The following is a 20,742-nucleotide window of genomic DNA, read 5'->3' as shown; positions in this document are numbered from 1 at the left end:
AAGGTTGGTATCTTCCACAAATTGCATTAACTGCAAATTAGACACCTTCTCTGCCACTTTGGAGAAATAAGGTAGTAAGGAAATGGGGCGTAAATTCTCCAGCTTTTCGAGGCTGATGTTGGGCTTCTTACGAAGGGGGAGCACCACAGCTTGTTTCCATTCCCTAGGCAACTTGCTGGACCTGAAAGAGACATCCAGCAGGTGTCTAATATAAGGTTCAAGTGACGTCAGACTGTCCCCCAGCCGTTTAGGAGATACTGGGTCCCGTGGAGAGCCTGATTTCACTGACCTACATATTCTGATCAGATCTTCTGCTGGAGGGCAGGTCAGATTGAGCAGCAAGTCCTGGCCATCTGCCTCTTTTATTAATTCTTCAAACTCACCCCCTGCAGAGGGTCGAGCAGGGAATGCCGAATAAATTTTGGCTACTTTGTCGCCAAAATATTCTGCAATGCGATTACAGGTTTCTACTGAGCAGTCCTCCGTACCTGCTGAGAGCTTGGGGATGGTTAAGGATTTGTAAACACAGAACAACTCTTTCGACGAGTTCTCTGAACCCAGGATCCTGTCGGCATAGTGGGCAGCTTTCCCTATCCTAATCAGGTTATGATATGCCCGTCTAACTACGAGATATCTCTCTCTTGCCTGATTGTCATAGGCTACCCTCCACTGCCTTTCTGCTCGCTTCCAGTCCCTCTTAGCTCCGCGCAATTCCTCGTTAAACCAAGGTGCCGATCTCTGTTTCCGACCACCCTCCTTCGTCCGGCCAAGAGGGGCCGTGCGATCCAGGGCAGCCGTGATGCGGTCATTGAGTAGTTTATTAGCTGTCTCCGCATCAGTACCTCCGGGAGGGCCCTCCGCGGTAAGAGCCATATTAAACTCTGACAGAGAGAACTTGGCCCATTTCCGTCTTTGATAGTTGAAGGCGGTACTATCTGTCTCCTTGTGTTTTAGGAGCTGAATTACAAATGGCACCAGGAAGTGGTCGGTCCAGGGGCAAGGAACAGGCCGTGCCACTACGACTGCATCCCAGTTCGCAAATATCGGATCTAACAAGTGTCCGTGCTGATGAGTCGGAGACTGACCTTTTAACTCTAATTGTAAGGCCTGAAGGTCTTGTTGGAACTCAGCCGCTCCTTTATCCTTCTGATCCTCTAGGTGCATATTGAGGTCACCAAGGAGCAGAAACTTGTCTATCCGTAACGCTGCCTCCGTAACACACTCTAAGAGGTTATCTTTAAACCTTCGCAGGGGTCCCGGGGGACGATAGATCAAATAACCCTTAACCGTGGTACCCCCATTAATTTTAATGGAGAATGCGCCGGCCTCGCTTCCAGCTATTTAGACTAATTCTAGATGTCAGGCAAGCTGCTGTTTGAAGGCAATAGCTATGCCCCCCCTCTGTCCTCCGGTCTATCTAATCTCACCATTGAGTATTCCTCCGGTAGTGCCTGAATGATATCAGGGTCAGAATAAGCATCCAGCCAAGTTTCCGTGAGAAATAGCAGATCAAGTTGTCTTTCAGCGAGTAGATCGTTAATGTCAAACTTGTGGCAGCGTAATGATCTCACGTTAAGTAGGCCGCAGGATAATGAGGGGCTACCCCTTGTATCCTCTATCGCTGTTTTAAATGAGTATTCACAGTGTCTGCACCCTCCTTCCTTCCCTGTGTTTATGCTATGCTGGTCGGGGACACAAGTAATTGTGGAGAGACTTACAAGGTCGTCTCTACTCCATTGCAGCAAATGGCAAGCGCGTGCACGGGCACATGCACTCGGCATAATCCGCCTGGTTCAGCTTTCCTGTTTCACCTCTATATATCTCAACATCTGCAATGCCAGAGGTCGAGACCTAAAAATCGAAGTTTCAGGCACTATGACCCTTTAAATCAACAAATCTAAATCAGCAAAGGGCAAGTGAACAACAAAGATTCAGTCCTACCAAGTTTTTTTTTTCCTGGTCCATGTGTGATGTTGTGCTCAAGTCTTATTTTTTTCTTTAAATTCTGGGACTTGTAGTCTTGCTCACTCCATTATAAAACAGGAATAAAAGTCTCAGAATTCAAAGAAAACCCTAGATTGGAATAGATAGAACTGGGAAACTTGGACGCTATGAAGATTCTTTCACGTTGTTTGAAATCACTTTTATTGCTGGTATTTGTGCAGCACTTTCAACCATTGTCATGGCACTATGGCACTATTTACATCTGTGCAGAACTAAAGAGACCATTGTTTAATAATGTGTGTTGAGATTTGTTTCTTTGCGGTTATTAGGTATTTCATTCACTCTTTAGTTACAAATGGAATTTGTGTAGTAGAAATGTGCAGTGGTCTTCACAGGCACATACCATGGTCACATGTACTCTGGTGCCACACGGTGAATGATTCATAATAATTACCCATATGTTGATCCTGCGAACATATACCATGTGTTTGTCTCTGTCACGATAAACTCGAAGTCTCACAAATTTGGCTACAGAATGTCACTCCTGTGTACACACAGAAAATACGGAAATGCCACACATAAGCAAAGTGAAAACTTGGCAGGTATATAATATTATTCACTATGGCTTCCTAATTTAATTTACATTTAGGAGCATGTCATTCAGCCTAACGTTACAGTTGAGACCTCTCCATTGCACAGAGTCACTGTCTGCAGTGCAATCAGGTTACAAGGGGATCTGGAGCTTTGCAGCCCTTTTTAGATCTTAGAGATTCTCGTTGCTGGAACGGGTGTTATTTCTGATTTAAAAATTCCATTGTCTTCGGTGCTTGATTTTGCTTGCAAGAAAGTGTCACTCATTGTCGTCGAAATGTCACTCATAATTCCGCTGAAATTATGAAAATGTCACACATAGCAATCTAAAACCTTGGCAGCTATGTTTAACTTTCAGTGTATTCCGGTGCCAAACGGCTACTAAATGTGTGTGTGTGTGTGTGTGTGGAGGGGGGGGGGGGTGAGAAACGAATACAGGCAGCATTATTAGTTGTCAGAATATCAAAAGAATACTAATGTTCACAGATTGCATTTTCTGGCAGCACACGTTCGTCAACCCTGATTACTAATTTGATCCACTGGTGCAGCATATTTGCAGTTTGCCTTGGAGAGTTAAAGCCACAACAGTAAACATTTAATTTATCTAGCATGAGTAGTACACAATTTTGTTACTGATTTTCTACTGACAAAATAGCGTTATTGTCCCTAAAAACAACAATCGTGATTTTATCTTTTCTACTTCCGAGTCACGAGAAACAGAGAAACACGAGCGATTTTAAACTGTATTTCTAGCAGTCGTCGCCACTTCCGGAAACACAGACCGGAAAACGAGCGTGGCGGTAGAGCTGGAGGAACCAACTGCACATTCACGCTCCCGCCTTTGAATGTTTCTGACGCCCAGCGCGGGAGTACTCAACTCTGAGGACAATCAGTCTCCAGGAGTCGGTTCTGGTACCACCACTCACCTCACTATTCAGAACAGTTGCCTTCTCCTCTGCCACTATCTACAGGAGCCTTTGACTGCATCGCCATTCCATACAGGCCTCCCAGCAGCATCTACGGCAGAACCAGACACACACAGTGAACCGAAACAGCAACATGGTGCTGCACAGAGAGCGGCAGAAATGCCGAAATAAAGGAAAGACTAACAAGTCGGCCTGGAGCGGAGAACAGCCTAAGAGACGCTGGAGGGCATGAGCGTGATGCCGTGAGCGTGCACGTTGGCGATCCCTGTGGCTCGTGCCAGTGGCGGCGCCTGCAAAGCGCGTCTTAGAAGCGCGTTCACAGACCGGTGTCTGCTTGTGCACCGGTCTGTACCACTTGGGAGGCTCAACACAACGACAATAAGGCTCGCTGGCGGCAGCCCTTCACGATGTAACGCCAGGCGAGCCCTAAAAATGGGACTACTTTCCCGGCTCCTGTATGCTATGCAGGGCACTCTATGAGATTCCCAGACAATATTTCACAGCCATAGATCGTCTCATCATTGACCGGCTATGGACGAATAGTAGGAAAGGCATTAGGCTGGCCAGGCTCAAGTGGACCTGGGAAAAGGGGGCAGTCCCCAACATGAAGTTCTACTACATGGCAGCACATTTAGAGCATTCTATTCACTGGCTGGTCCACTATGACAACTGGGAGAAAGGGCTCTTGCGCTGCTGACATGGTGGGTTGTCGCTGCCCGTCTTGCTGATGGGGGAAGCAAGTCACCTTCTATATGATACACTAGGTGTGTAGGCTATGGCAGATAGCGGTCGCAAGAGTTATACGCAGGGCCCGTATGTGCTGGATATTCCACTGTGGTGCCTGCATCCGTTCCTTAAAGTAGCCAAGACCATGTCTGTGCAGAAAAGGAAGGATGGGGCTGCGATACACTGAAAGAACTGAACCCTGGCAGTCAGTTTATCATGAGGGAGGATGATACAGCATCCTGCGCTCTGGGGATGGGTCAATACTTGCAATATGCAAGATTCCTGCAACGCCACACAAGTTATGGGCATGCTTCCCAGAGGTGCTGCTTCATTCCCATACACTGACGGCATTCCTGTCCATGGTAGAGGGGTATAGATTGATATCTAGCATGCACCGAGCATTGCAGGGCGATCTCCTGGGGATGACACTCTGCATACAAGCAAAATTAGAGGAGGTAATTGAGGAGCCCATGACTGCTACAGACTGGGAACGTGTACACGGGGGGGGGGGTAAAGACAGTTAGCTCCAACGCTAGATTTAAACTGATACAGTACAATAATGTACATCAGACATTTCTGTCTCTAAAAACACTACATATAATGCCCGAACAGATTGCTGCACCCGGTGTGGGAGACCGGAGGCGGACTTCATACATATATAGTATGGCATTGCCCATTCCCACATCCTTCTGGCAGGAAGTGCTGGAAAACCTTATAACAGCCACTGGTTTGGGAGTTGCAGCCCACAATGTGATAGGTTCTGTTGAGCATGATTTCCTCTCCTGAAAATAGGAAATTTACACTACTCTGCCTGCTGTTGGCGAAATTCCGCATAGCAATAAAGTGGCTGGAGGCGGAGTTCCCGTGGTATGGGGACTGGCTTAGGGAAATGTCAAAATGGGTGGTGGAAGTACGCATGAAGCATGTCAGACAGGATGAAAAGTTGGAGGATGTTATGAAGCAAGGGCGGCCATGTTGAGTGACTTTAGGGAACCCCCGGGTGTCAATCCCATCTGGCACAGGAAACGATCACTCTTCGAGCAACCTTCTCATCTGGAAAAAGTCTCACATGACATCTTGGGCATATTATCACCCGGAATGACGCTTGAAACTATCATGTATACAATGTTTATAATCGGGTGGCGGAGGTACCCAGGTGATTCATGACCTTAGTGCACATAGGGCTGCCTACGATTCACCTGACACCACTATTAGAGGGTGTGATTTTAACACCACATATAAGCCCTGGGATCTGGGCATTTCCTCCCCTGCCAACAAAGAGGATGAGGAATGGGGGATTTCTACACTTAACGCTCCACCAGTCAAGCGGGGGACACGTGCTGCATATTAGCTTTTCTCTTTCACCTTAGCATGGGGCTTGAGAGCATGGAATAGACGCACAGTCACAGAACCACAGGCTGCTCATACTTTTACTTGCCATGGTCGCACATCTAGAATTATGTTTTAATCCCTCTCCATCTTTGGAGATGCCTCGTCAATCCTAAGGTTTTCAATAGGGATGATAGCGATCACAATGCCCTTCAATGGACTTGAATTATGGACTGATGCCCACCAGGCCCTCTCCCTTCTGCAGGCAGGATTTAGGCGAGGGACCAGTACAACTGACCAAGTCTTTTGGTTCCTATTAATCTACTGTACAACAGTGGTTATTCAGAAGGCACATTCATATCTGGTCTTTGTAGACTTAAAGTCTGCTTAACATTGTGCCTCGAGATGAACTGTGGGAGGTTCTTAAGAGCAACAGGGTCCCGCTTGATCTTCTAGATGTCTTGGTTTGCCTACACCAGGATACGTATGCCCAAGTGAGATGGGGCTGGGTGGTGGGGAGGGAGGGGGGGGGGGGGGGGGGGGGGTCTGAGTGATCAGATAGCAATCTAGAAAGGGGTCCAACAAGGGTGTTCCCTCGCCCACACCCTATTTTCTCTATATTTAAATGGTGTGGTATATTTTGTAGAGGATGATCTAAAAGATGCCACTCAATTTGGAGATACCAAGACTCCTATCCCACTATTCGCTGAAAACATCCTTTTGATCTCGAAGACCCCTAGAGGCCTTTAATGTCCGGTGAATAAGTTTGAAGCATTCTGTGTTAAACGGGGGCTCGTAATAAATCACTCTAAGACAAAATTTATGGCTATTAGCACCCACAAATCTTTCAGGGGTTCAATAATGCTGGGGGATAGCCCGCTAGATAGGGTAAGTGAGTTTGACTACTTATGTTATGTTATGTTATGTTAGCAGTTTTGTAAAGCGCAACAGCTGCCCTGGCAACGGGGCGTCCCGGCGCTAGAACCATCATAACCAACTGGGAGAAAAAAAGAGGGGAGAGAACCTACATGGGGGGGAAGAGAAGAGTTTTGATAGCTTTGCGGAAAGCCAGTAGGTTGTCAATGCAGCGGATGTGGAGGGGGAGGGAGTTCCATAGTTTGGCCCCTAGCAATCTGAAGGAGCGTCCTCCTATGCGACAGTACTTCGTGTGGGGGACCAGTACTAGGTGTTGCCCTTTGGAGCGGAGGTTGCGTTGGGGATTGTAGGGCGTTAGCAACGGGCGAAGGAGCTCTGGTCCCTCAGCACTCAGAATTTTATAGGCAAAGATGAGGGCCTTGAATTGGATACGGGCTTCTACCGGTAGCCAGTGTAGTCTTTGGATGCTGGCTCTCGCGGAGCACCTTCTTGGCAGACCTACTATAGCCCTGGCGGCGGAATTCTGAATTCGTTGGAGTCTCTTGATCTCCGCTTTGTTAGCTCCTAGTAGCAGGACACTCGCGTAGTCCAGCCTGGACAAGATGGTCGATTGTACGATGAGTTGTCTCGTTTTGGAATCGAAGAAGCCTAAGATGGGATGAAGGCTTCTCAGTAGTCCAATGCAGGTCGCGGCAACTTTTTTAGTGTGAGCCTGGAAGCTGAGTGTCGAGTCCAGCCAGACTCCCAGGTTTTTTGCCAGATTTTTAGGCGGGGGGGCTGGGCCCAATGAGTGGGGCCACCAAAGGTTGCTCCAGCTGTTGGAATTTTTGCCCATGAGCAACACCTCAGTTTTACCTCCATTAAGTTGAAGGCAATTGGCTGTCATCCAGTTGGCGACGGCGGTCAGTCCATCCCTGAATCTAGTGGCATCGGGAGAGGGAGCCTCATTAAGGCTGATGACCAGCTGAGTGTCGTCGGCGTACGATACCATTATGAGGTCCCATTTTTTAGCAACTTCCGCCAGAGGTTGCATGTAAAGATTAAAAAGGGATGGGCTGAGGGCAGAGCCCTGCGGGACTCCTTGGCCTATATCTTGGGGTTGGGAAATGAAGGGGGGGGCCGATACCTGGAAGGATCTGTTCGTGAGAAACGAACGGAACCATTCTAGTGCTGAGTCTATGATCCCTGCGTTTTCCAGTCGTTTGAGTAGAATGGCATGGGAGACCGTATCAAAGGCCGCGCTGAGATCAAGCAGTATCAGCGCGGCACTTTTGCCGGTGTCCATGATTTTCCGTAGGTGTTCTGTGGAGGTAAGGAGAGCGGACTCCGTGCTGTGACCCGGTCTGAACCCATGTTGGGAAGGATCCAGGATGTTATTCTTCGCCATATGGTCATTCAGCACTTTGTTCGCGTGGGCCTCCGCTAATTTCGCCACCCAAGGTAACAGTGAGACCGGCCGGTAGTTCTCCGGCTTGGAGGGGTCTAGAGTGGGCTTCTTTATAATGGGTGTAACCCAGGCCTGCTTCCAGCAGATGGGTACCGTTGCCGTTGCAAAGGAGAGATTGAGGAGTGAGGTCAGAAGTGGAAGAAAGAATTCCAGGGCTCCCTGAAAGTAAGCTGGCTTCATGGGATCTGCGGGGGCGCCGGATTTTACCTTTTTGCATATTGTAGTTATTTCCTCACGCGAGATGGCTGGGAGGCAGGAGAGCTTAGAGCCTTCATAGGTGACGTTAGGAGAGTTCAAGTCCTCTGGCAGGTCGTGAGTGAAGGAATCATAAATCTTCTTCACTTTTTCAGTGAAGAAGGTGGCTAGCTCTTCACATTGCTGAGTGGAAGTGATGTGAGAGGCCGGCTTGTCTCCATGTTGCAGTTTTTGGACGATTTTAAAGATTGTTTTCGTGGGGTTGGGGCTTGTTTTAATCTCGTTGGCGAAAAAGGCTGCGCGAGCCAAGCGAATGGCTTTGTGATATGCTTTAAGCAGGACCAGGTATGCGTTTTTTTCCTCCCGCTTGTAGTCCTTCCTCCAGTGACGTTCTGCTGTTTTGCATGCTTTCCTCAATGTTTTCAGGTTCTCATTATACCAAGGGTTGGAGGGGGTGTTACGACCTTTGGTCCACTTGGCCGGTATTGCAGCATCCAGTCCCTTGGTGAGCCAGTCCTGGAAGGCCACACACGACGTTTCAATGTCGTTGATGCCCTCCAGGTTAAGTTCACCTAGGCTGTCAGCAAGGTTAAGATGTTGGAGTTTATGCCAGGGCCGTTTTAGGCACGCGGTGGGTGCCTTTGTTTCGGGAGGGGAAATACTCGGGATAGAGAACGTGACCAGCGAATGGTCGGTCCAGGCCATAGGTTTGGGATCCTCAGCTGTGGCTGTTGGGATATTAGTGAACACAGGGTCGAGAAGATGACCAGCTATATGGGTGGGAGTTAGAACAAGAGCGGTCAGCTGCAAGGCTGCTAAGTCCGCTAAGAAGTTGCGGATATTAGCATCACCGGTGTCGTCAAGGTGGAGATTAAGATCCCCTAGGATAGTAAAATTGGCCGAGCTCGTGATCAGTGCATGGGATGTCTCAAGGAGCTCTTCTATGAATTTCAAAGAAGGTCCCGGGGGTCTATAGATAAACAGGCCTGAAAGGGAGAAGTGAGGGCTTGTAGATATTTTAAAGCGTGCGCATTCACTGCCCGTGATGCTTTCTGATTGGAAGGAACAGGTGAAGGAAGATCTATAAATGGCGGCGATACCACCTCCTCTCGAGTCCCTATTGATGGTGGTCATAGAGAACCCGTCCCGTTAGGAATTAGAAAAAGCAAATCTATGTCATGGCTGGCCCAGGTTCTGAAAAACAGTCTGAACCTAACTACCCATTCTACTGCTATCCTAAGATGCTATAAATCCTCCTGAAATAGACTTATTTCACCTGTGCTCAATGTCTATAGGGCCAAGGTTGAGGGGAGTGCTTTATAAGGGACTGAATTATGGGGCTACTCAAATTTAACCATGCTTGGGGTGGCTGAAAATGCATTCTGCAGAACTCTAACTAACCTCACAAAAAAAACCAGTTAATACTCTTAAGGTGGGATATGGACATTGAATCAATGATACACAAGGCCGAACTCAGACTGTTACAACTCGGAGAAGGCTGAAATTTCCCAAGATTTAGAGGTGTATCGCCGAGCTCTGGAGGACATAGTTTCCTTGGATAGCTCTGGTAAAATCAAGTGGCTATCCCAGGTAAAAAAGCTTTTAGTCCATCTTGGCTTAGGAGACTATTGGCCATCCCCTGCATTTACGATTTACTTGTCTACAGTCAACCTCAAGGATGCATTCTGAGCGTAAACAAACGCCAGTGAAATAAGCAGTATGCCTAAAGGGTCCCTTACCTTTGCTGTGTTACATTTTAAGCCTGACCTTGTATTTGAGCACTTTTTAGCTTATATTACCACACCAGCTCCATATAATCTCTATTTGAAATTTCACTATGGCTCCTTACCTCTATTGTCCTTACTAGCAAAGTGGAATCCCCAAATTTTCACAAGTTCTACATGCCCAGCTTGTCAGCAGGCAGAGGAAAAATCGGCTAATTTGACTTTTTACTGCCCTGCCTAAGCTCGTCCCGCCCCCCCCACCCCCCGAAAACTTGGATCATACCATTGTGCAAACAACTTAGCTGTTAACGGCTCCAGGTTGCCATATGGCTCCTTCGCACACAATCCTTGTATAAGATTGTGTGCGTAATGTCTAAATGTATCCATTGAAGCTAAGCCATTAGATGTAAAAACGATGGAATAAGCACTTGGTGGCCGTTTCCGAATATTTCCACTTTGGTAAACTTTCTGCTCGTCCTGTTGTATGGACACTTTATGGTTCAGAGTCCCTGCACATACTACATATATGTTTTATATTTGAAGTATATACTTGTATTAACTCTTTGCATTATTCAGTCCATCCTATGCCAGCACTTGCTATTTTATAGTGATTTACTATATTTATGATATATATATTGTTGAGATTTTTGGATGGCCCATTTTACCTGTTTCCACCTTATCTGTACAAATTCCATTTGATATTTTAATTATGTGGATTATTCTTTGGTACTGAGATCTTCTCTTTGACTCATATGTGAAGTATGTTTATTAGATTTGTCTTTGTACGTTTATGGCTGGAAATACTGAAAAACGTTTTTGAGGATACAATCCAAATGCTCTAGACATTTTAAAGATGTTATAGACAATAAAGGTGTTAAGTATTGTCTGCTGAAAAGCTGGGACAACACAGTATCCTACTTCATAGAAGATGGTCATTCTATTGGTATTTTTAATTGGCAGTTTTGAGGAGTTTAAATTCCTGAAAGTTGTTTTGCTGTATGTTATGTGTTCTCATTTCCGTACTCAAGGAAATATAAAAATACATCTTCCAGAACCCATGCATCAGATCAGCAACACAAAATGACCCCTACACTTCCAGTGAGTATTTAGAAGGAGGAAAACTAGTTTGTACAAATTGTGATGCTAAGTTGGTGACTAAGCTAGAGTAATCAGACGTAATTTATGTTTGCAAAACTGATCTCTAAACGTCTGAAGTTTAAGAGAGCAGTACAGTGCAAGTTAGACTACTGGCCTGTGCTTTTTTTACCCAAAGAACCTAGCACAAGGTTTTCAAAACCACACTTATTCATTTGGAGTATTCTGCAGTTTGTCTCTTAAAAAGCTTTCAGGTAATGAACATTTCTGTGCTCCTTGTAAACCACTAAGGAAATTGAAATGCAATTAATATTCTCTCTCGAATGAAAGTCAAAGGACTTCAGGGTATAGGGTGAGAAGGACTGCCAAATCAGAAACAATCGGACTTATTGATAATAATTCGTATTTATATCTGCCAATCTCCATTAATCCTTGAGTAACCTTAATGACAACAATAGCAGAATCTTACAGTATGAGTTTCTCAGTTATTAAAATGCAAGGTATCTAATGTGATTTTGAACACAGTTCTATACTCCTGTAAAAGGTAGGCATATTCTCTTATAACACCTTTGTTAATTAATTTCTGTCATATATAAAAAGCTGTGCAGACAAGGGCGGAATCATATTAACAATGCTATATTTAGAAACGCAGTGGTGTTCATTATTTATTTTATTTTTGTTTTAGATCGGAACATAACATGTAAATTGGTCCCTGACCAACATGATTTAAGTAGGATTATTTCACATTCACTTCAAGGATTAGAGAAGGTGTAATTCATACCCCAAAGAAATTTCATTTTTATATCCCATCATGAACCACAGAGTAGACTTGATTATATTTTTACAAGTAAAAACCTTACAGCTCGCTTAGTCAGATCCATCTTTATTACTTATCTTCCTCTTGGGTTTAGGATAATAGATTGCGAGGCTGCTAATAGATAATCCAACATGGTGAGAATGAACAGTCCTTTCTTTAGATTATGCTTTCACTGTGGAAAGTACTACTTTCATTACTAATACCTTCTTTAATAAATCCACTCTAACTGTTCCATTACTAATAATTGGAAAGCATGCAAACTGCACTAGACGTTTTATCATTTTGAGTGCTGCCGAAAATAAAATACTCACTAATGTAAAATATAATGGCTTTTCTAAATGTGTTACAGACTAAGGGCCAGATGTAATATTTAAAGGTCAACAAGCAGTCACTTCCAAAAGCTTGCCCGTGTTCGCTTGCTTTGTCGACTTCGCCATCTTTGAAGGAGTGGTCAGTAATAAACTTTGACAGAAGCTGCACAATTTGAATATCCCAAATAAATTGCTGAACGCTATCATTTCGCTTTACACCAAGACATGGGTATGCATTAAGCTCTCTGGCGTATCGGCCACCTCAAATATTCCAACAGACCGCCAGTTAAAACAGGGTTGCATCCTTGCCCCAATTTTATTCAACTGGCACACAACCAACTTGGCAACCCCAAGGATAGGACAAAGTAAGTAACTCAAGAAAAACTAAAGTGGTACTCTGTGGTAGATATCCATACAAGAAGGCTAGGGTCACAGATTGGCAGCGTCCAGACCTACAATTATCTTGGCGTATGGTTTATTGGCGCCGGGAAACCTATGACACATTAACAAAAGATGAGGATGAAAGGAAAAGCAGCCACATATGTACTATGTATATTAAACTCCACCCTCCATAGTCCCACGACCGAAGCAATTCGAAGGATGATAAAAACAAAATTCATGCCCACCGTTAACTATGGCCAGCAAGCATATTCCGGCCTACTTGGAATGGAACTAGATAAAATACAATGCATGGGGTACATGTGAATCTTCCAACTACCGCCACACACACAGAACACTCTGGTTTGCATGGAAATCGGGCTAATAACGGCTGCACACGTTAAGTATTTCTTCTGGACAATCAGAGTTCCTGAAAATTCAATGAAAGTGGTTTTAAAAACCATGTTTTCCTCCGGGAATAACCCATGGCATAACTACCTGAATACAGTCACCGAAAAGTTAAATCTGGCCACAGAAAATTGGGGCTATGAGGAGATGTCCTACACTGCAGTTAAATCTGCCATAAAAAAGCAGCTTCACCAGCTGTCAAGGGCAATGGACATCAATGCTCTACTGGAGAAAGGTCCACATGCTCCTCCAATACTATCATACGCAACACTCAATTTCAATCTTTATTTCGGCATGAATACCATAAAAGAACAAATACATTGATACAATAAAACATTTCTTTTAAAAAGCACAACATGCTATATAAATTCATTCGATTTTCATGTCGATTCTAAAATTAAGGGTCAAGATGTTTAAAACATTCATAATAACTATTCAATCTCGGTGAGGACAGTTATGGGCGACAGGAATAGAATTTCATCAATTAACCCTCAATTATTACTAAGCGACAATTTTGGCATATCAACGTTTTACAATTTATAACCCAATGTTCTTCTTTTGAAAAAGATACTATGCAAGAATCTGCTAACACTAAATACAATAGGTTGGCTAGTGTTAGACAAGAGAATCCTTAAAGCCTGGGAACATGATCTTACACCTAATGTTAAACATATCGGTTTAATCCATCTTTTTCTAGCCTGGGCATATGCTGGGCAGAAAAAGAGGATATGTAACTCATTTTCTTTTTGATTACATCCACACATGGTACATAATTCATCTTCTACATGATTCTCCGAGTTTACACCACCAGACCAACGAGCCAGTGTTGAACCGATTTGGAGATTACCATATCTGAATTTCAGAAATAGGGTCTTTGCTAAAGGTGGTTCTATTTCATCCAAAAAGGTCTCGAAGAATGGATCATCTTTAAAGGTAAGAAACCTTGTTACAAGTGACCCACTAGAAGAAGCGCTTTTGATCATGTCCGTAATGTACGACCAAAAGCACTTTTTTACCATAGTTTTTGAATGTGTTGGAAGTAGATCTGGATGTTCCCAGTAATGCGACAGACCTAGTAAGGTAAGCCAGAATTTAACATGTTTAAACCAGGATATCACCTTGAAGCTGTCAAGCTCCATGATTTCTATTAACCCATCTTTATATGCTTGCAGCTCGGGTACACGCCACAGACTGATCCATAACAATAAAGGACGTAGAATGATATGATGGTCCGTTCTACGAAAGTTTAAATCAAGCTGAAGTGGGACCAGAGGAGTACTTCTAGGGACTCTGACCAGACTTCTCAAGAAGTTATTGTCCAAGACCCTGAAAGTATCTTTAGACCCTGGGCCCCAAATTTCTGAACCGTATAGCACTGCAGGTTGAACCTTAAATTTAAAAAGTTCAACTGCAGGAGACACGGCCTTACTGGTACTTTGGCCTTGCTCTCTAAGAATGGGTTTTGTGTTCTGGCTAAACATCATCTTACATTTTTCCAATTGGGCTTTCCATGTAAAATTGGAGTCCAATGTTACCCCCAGATATCCAAAATACGGAACTGATTCCAGTTTTAATCCATTTAAAGTTAGACAGCCCTTGTCAATTTTAGTTGGATTTAGGACCATACACTTTGTCTTTTTCCCATTTATCTCCAATCCTTTCTTGTTGCAGTAATCGTTAAAGGAATTTAAGAGAGCTTGGAGACCTTTTTTTGTCTGGGAAATCAAAATAGTATCGTCCGCAAACAACAGGGAAGTAACTTTTTCGCCATTCAACTTGGTAGAGTCGTTTTTACATCCCTCCAAGTATAAAGGAATGTCATTCACAAATAGCGAAAACAGTGTGGGGGCCAGTACACACCCCTGGCGCACACCACGTTCGATCGGGATTTTGGGGGTTAGTTCACCTTTTGGGCCCCATCGTACTCTGGCAAAGTTGCCTCTATGGAGCTCTTTTATTTGCGCTATCAGGGTGGGTGGCATCCCTACTAGACTTAATGTTTCCCACAATAAATTACGTGGGACTAAATCGAACGCCGCCCTTAAGTCGACGAACGCGACATGTAGTTGGCCCTTTTTAATCTTGATGTATTTCCAATAAAGGCAACAAAAGCGGAAAATGTGATCAATTGTACTAACTTTGGATCTGAATCCCGCTTGGTATCTAGACAAAATTGCCTTTTCATCCAGCCAATCATTAACACGAAATAGGATATGTCTTGTGTAAATTTTTTGTAGTATATCCATTAGTCTTATTGGACGATAATTTGAGGGGTCCATCCTGTCACCTTTCTTATAAATTAAAACAATTTCAGCCCCCTTCCAGCTCTCTGGGAAGTCTAGATTCCGGGATAACTCGTTACACAGATGGTTAATGTAGGGAGCCCAAATTTTTAATTCGTGTTTGTACAAGTCTCCTGGAATCTTGTCTAACCCAGGGGCTTTACCAGACTTAATCTGGGTTATTGCCAATTCTGTCTCACCTAGAGTAAAATCCAAGGTATCCCCCGGAATGGCATAGCTTGGGGTCCTATCTGTAATGGGTTCCTCATATTCCTTGTAAAGTTTAGAAAAATGGTTTACCCATGTCTGTTCATCTAAATAGACGTCCTTGACCACTCTGCCTTGGTGATTCCCATTCGCAATCAGCCTCCAGAAGGCTATGTTATCTCGTGTTTTTGCTGCATGCAGCAAATCTGCCCATTTTGCTTCCTCCCATTCCGTTTTACATGCCTTTTGGACCAATTTATAATTATTCCTGGCTGACATAATGTCCGATTGTGCCTTCGATTTGATCGCAGTTAAAAGTGCCTTCTTGGACTCCCTGCAGTCCTTGTTGTACCAGGGCTTGCTATGGGGCAACTTGTGTGTCTTCTGTTGCCCTTTCTTCGGCATCTTGGTGACTAAGGGCTTTAAAGCATCAAAGAATTTTTGATGTAGTTTCATGAAGTGACTGCCATTTCCCTCCTTTGGGGTATCGTTTGAATATGCTCCAAAGATGCTAGCAAAGAGCTTATAGATTTCTGCTATGATTTCACCATTGCCCAATATTAGTGGCCATTTGAGGGAACGTCTATTGTTACTAAAATGTATCTCATTTTGGTCACCGTTGGTTACTTCTCCAATCAAAGGGGAAACTGTGTTTCCAAATAGGGAATCCTCAATCTGAAGGGCTAGGGGGAAATGATCACTTTCTAATCTTTCTATTACCTCCATGTCAAGAAGGGATTCCCATGATGACACTGAGGCAATAATAAATTCTATATTACTTTTGTAGTTCCCTCTATGGAAAGTAGGCTTCTTCATAATATCTGATGGTAGCCGTCCATTGCACGCTCTAGTGCAGTGTTCTGCACATAGTCTCGTCATTTGGAGGGCCAGGGGAGAACATTTAACTGGTTTAATCCCATTTGCCTCATCTTCTTCTAAGAAGATGTCACTAAACCCCACAATGGGCTCAAAATTGCAATTAAAATCACCTGCCATAATAACATAATTCTCTCTAGTATCCAGGTTACCCAATAGGAGATCAAGATGGGTTAATAAGGACGATTCTCTTGTAATGGGTGTTGGTCTGTTGTAAACGTTCACTAAATAAAGTTTTTTCCCTTTACAAATATTGATTTTCAGGATCAGTATATCAGGGGAGTTGGTATCCATCACTTCTATGTTCACTTTTAGGTTAACTTTTACCCAGATCAACAACCCTCCCGAGGGTCTTCCACTCCTAGAGGGAATCGCACTGACACCATAAGATTTGTATCCTAGCCTGTGTGTAATTTCAACTGACCAGGTCTCTTGCAACATACAAAAATCAAAGGTGTCAATGAAACTTGCCCATTCCGGGTCCCTTAAGTTTTTTGATACCCCAGCTATATTCCAGGAAACCAATTTTATGGGCTGCCGTGCTTCCGAAATTCTTTGCATCAGTACATTTCCCACCTCCACAGGCACTATAGTATGGCATTCTGGTCTAGTTGCATGCGATTCTAAAGACATCAAATAATTTTGGAATACAACACTTTCCCTTGGTATTGGGCTATCCCCAATTATTGGTACCAACACAGGCAATAAGCTTACATTCCCCAAAAGTTTGGTTCCATTAATGTTAACACTAGCTCTTTGTAAACAAGGTTCACTCCCTACTCTTTGTAAACAAGGTTCACTCCCTACTCCCCCCCCCGACAAATTGGCATTCAACAATTCATTTCCATCAAGCCCCTTAGACATTTGGCATCAATCACAGTCGTCGAGACCGCTGAAAATGTCAAATCTATTAATGGTTTCTAAAGGGGTGAAGGGCTTTAGGTGGTCCATTCTTCTGTTGTTAGGTTTGGTTTGCCTCTATGGGACACAATTCCAACCAAAAACATCAGGTGCAGGTACAGGGTTTAGGGGATAAAAGGGCTCCATAGGATTGGGTCTAATAAGTGGTTGCATCATTTGATGTGTGTTACCAGCCCTCTGCATAACTGATGGATAGGAACAGGATATATTTTGAGATGTTATATGAGAGGCTGGTTGTTGCTGAGAGGGAAAAACCACAGACCTAGGATAAAAATATGTCAACGGTCTGGGTATTATGCAGTTACTTGTAATGTCCGGAGGCCAATTTAATACAAATTGGACTGCATTGGGATCCCTAAAGTTTACAACCACCACGTCACCCTCAATATTTTTTGGTCTGCTTCCCAACCATTGGAGGCGTCGGACATGAACAATTTCACCATTTATGTGGGGGTGCTATTGGCCTGTATAGACTTAGCCAATGCATGATCTTGTTTTTTAATTGTGCGAAACCCTCCCTCTCGCTAGTTTGTAACACCGGGACCCCTGTTAAGAATACCACAAAGGGCACTGCCTCTGGTGGTAATTCTGGGTTTGGGACCGGTTTGGGCCTTCAGCATCTTGGCTTTTGTCCCCTCACCTCCGTCGATTGGCTTTCATTTGGGATGCTAACTATGTCATTAGATGGTTTAGTTATCACAGTAGCTGGCTTAGAAGCCGATTTGTTTTGTGAGTTTTTTGGGGGTGGAATTAATTGAGCACATGTTGTAGTGTTCCCTTTAGGCGCCGAAGTAGAGGGATTCGCCAACAGAGTGGAATTAACTGATGGAGCTGGAGCGGCTGGGCTAGGCTTAGTCACGCTAGATGCTTTGTGCGTTACTAAGTTCAATGTTTTTAGATTCGCTTCGCCCTTATTTCCCAGTGCACGCTCAAGTGAGCTTAATCTTGATTCTACTTCAATCAGCCTCTCCAAGATCGATGCAGAGTAGGTGTTGATTAATCGATGGAATCTAAAGTGGCAGAATCCCGAACTATGAGGGGCGCTTTAGACAGCACAGAAACTTCCATAATATCCTCCATGTCTATGGGCATAACAGGGGGTGGCGGAGATGCAATGGTGATAGGCCCTTCAGTAGCAGCTGGAGTAATAACAGTGCTAGCTACAGGAACCTTTGCCTTTTTTCCGAAGTCTGAATGACTTAATTTTGATTGCGATGGAACCCCCCCTTTCCGTCGTTTTTTACATGGAGGTGGCCCATGTACCCTTGGAGCTAGCGTAGATTTCTTTACTCTACTGCGCACTATTTTAGATGGTATAGGAGTGGGAGGTCTTAAAACATTAGGGGTGCTTGTATGTGTAATAACATCAGGGCCAATCGTGTCCAGTTGAGGGGAGTTAGTTATACAGGTAGTAATAACAGCTGATTCCACAGGTTGACTATCAGTTGTGTGGACAATGACGTCAGCTAGCTGGGAACTTACACTAGTGTTCACGGGAGGTATGGATAATGGCGACAAGCGCCGATTTTTTAAACTTTCCACAGAGCGGCGGCGCTCAGCACGACGCTCTGCCAAAACAGTTTCCAATGGCATGTCTGGAGAAGCTTTGGTAAAATAGTCATCAAGAGTTTTGTTTAGCAGCGCTCCCTGTTTTTCAGACATGATAGCTAAATGTATAAAACCACAACGATGGTTTGCAAGGGCACGAAAGCACAGGGGTTTAATAACAAAGGATCACAGAATAAATACCAGGGTTTTATGTCCAGTCCGGTCTCCTCGGTTCTCGGAGGGTCTCAGAGGGTCCGCCCTTAGTCCGGGCTTTGTCCCGGGTTATGTCCCGCACACGCGTCCCGCTGACGCGTATTCACTCCGGGTCTTATGCGGGCTGTGGATAGAGGGGGCGGAGTCACGGGAAGAGGCGGCAGGTGTGCTCGATGGGACACGCACAGCCTGGTGGGCCTCGCAGTCCCGTCCTCCTGCAGCAGCAACTCCCTCACGCAGTTTCCAATGCCCAACGGGACTCCAGGCAGGCACAAACAACACGGGTCACAGTCTCCTCGGCGAGCGGCTCCCGCGAAGCGGGGGCCGCGAGGAGTTATCAGCGGTCAGAGCAGGGGGCGGAGTCACGGGAAGAGGTGGCAGGTGTGCTCGATGGGACACACACAGCCTGGTGGGCCTCGCAGTCCCGTCCTCCTGCAGCAGCAACTCCCCCACGCAGTTTCCAATGCCCAACGGGGCTCCAGGCAGGCAGCAAACAACACGGGTCACAGTCTCCTCGGCGAGCGGCACTCAGTACTCTATCATACTTATACCAAGAACTGGGAAAACGCTGCCTAAAACAAGTAATGTGGGCTGGATTAGTCTCTCTACCTATAAAAGAGCTGTATGTCACCTGGAAATCCCTCATTAATGTTATACGTTGCAGACTGTGCGCAACGTCCATTGGAGGCTTTTAAAGACAATTTGTTTATATCACAGTTGTAGAAGCACTGAATCTCATGTTCTCATTGGCAACCACATTGCACCAGGCAACATTTGGCAAATACATGCAACAGGTGTGGATGATGCAAAACAAAAGCACACCCTCGTTTACCTTGCCTTCTGAGTGCCACGATTCATCTCATTTCTTATAACAAATTACCGCCCCTAGGAATGAAACCAAAAGCAAAACACTTCTCAAGGCTGACCTTATCCTGCAAATAAACCTACAATGCCAGCAGATTGCACAAATAGCGGGACTAATAGTGCAATGTCGGAACATTTAATACAGGACTTCCAAGGAACTGAAACATTTTTTTTAAGTTTTAGATGAATGTACTCTTTTCTAGTGCGTACAAAATGGGGGAGTGATTCAATTCAGGAGTACAGAGGCTGGAATCAATTACATACTAACAATACAAAAAATACCTCTGTAACCATAAATACAACATTACTAATGCATCAGTAGTGCTTTTTATTAACTCTGGGCTTCATTCGATTGTCTTCTTTTTTATTCTTTTAAGACAAAGTTTTTTTTCCCCACATTATAAATTCAAACATACACCTCTAAATCTTTTGCAAAGTTCACAACAACGTCGAGAAAAACAATATTTACATAACACACATACATTTAGTCAATAGCTGAGACTCTTTGTACAAACATGAAGACAACGTCAAACATTGCTATACATTTAGTTCTGTTTTGAAACATGAAAACATTTCCACAAAGACTTAATGTCCTACAGACTTGTGTCAGGTATTGGAACCTTTTATGTTTATGTCCTCAATACTCACTATTCTAGATGTCCTCCAGAGGTCAAAGTGCTATTCTAAAACTCTATTGCTGAGCTTGTTCAATCACGCTCAGCAACTCTGTTGTTCAATACAAGTTCTTCTTTTTGGTTGCTCTTGGCCTAATGAAGAGAAAAGCCAACGCGTTTCGACCTTCATATTGGAATCAAACCAATGTATTGAAAGAAGGTCTTCAACAGGGCAGGACAGAGTTAAAGTAGGACACGTGTTTCCAAATGTGGGTTTCTGATGTACCAGCATAAACGGAATAGCTGTTTTTAGACTCATCAGTTCTATGTTGTACGAAGTGTTCAGACGGAGTCCCAGAAAGGAGAACTGAATAATAAAAGCATGTGCAGCGTATTTCGAAAAATACTATTGTAGCACAAAACTAAACGTGCTGTGTGTAACATGTGCAA

At 44.3% G+C, this 20,742-nt stretch overlaps 1 protein-coding gene across 1 annotated transcript in view; it reads right to left on the bottom strand.

The window, feature by feature from the left end:
- The window catches only part of LOC147679546 (small G protein signaling modulator 1-like), a 645,847-nt gene that overhangs the window by 191,762 nt on the left and 433,343 nt on the right, over positions 1–20,742 (bottom strand). Inside the window, exons 5-6 of the mRNA XM_086942458.1 lie at positions 15,250–16,205; positions 8,047–9,020 (exon numbers count right to left, since the gene is read on the bottom strand). Coding sequence (XP_086798584.1) covers positions 8,047–9,020; positions 15,250–16,205 — 1,930 coding nt within the window. The remainder of the gene's footprint in view (positions 1–8,046; positions 9,021–15,249; positions 16,206–20,742) is intronic.

Source organism: Lissotriton vulgaris, chromosome 11 (assembly GCF_964263255.1).
Source record: "Lissotriton vulgaris chromosome 11, aLisVul1.2, whole genome shotgun sequence".
NCBI classification, from domain to species: domain Eukaryota; kingdom Metazoa; phylum Chordata; class Amphibia; order Caudata; family Salamandridae; genus Lissotriton; species Lissotriton vulgaris.
The sequence above is the reverse complement of the archived record's forward strand: the minus strand, read 5'-3'. Positions and strand labels throughout refer to the sequence as shown.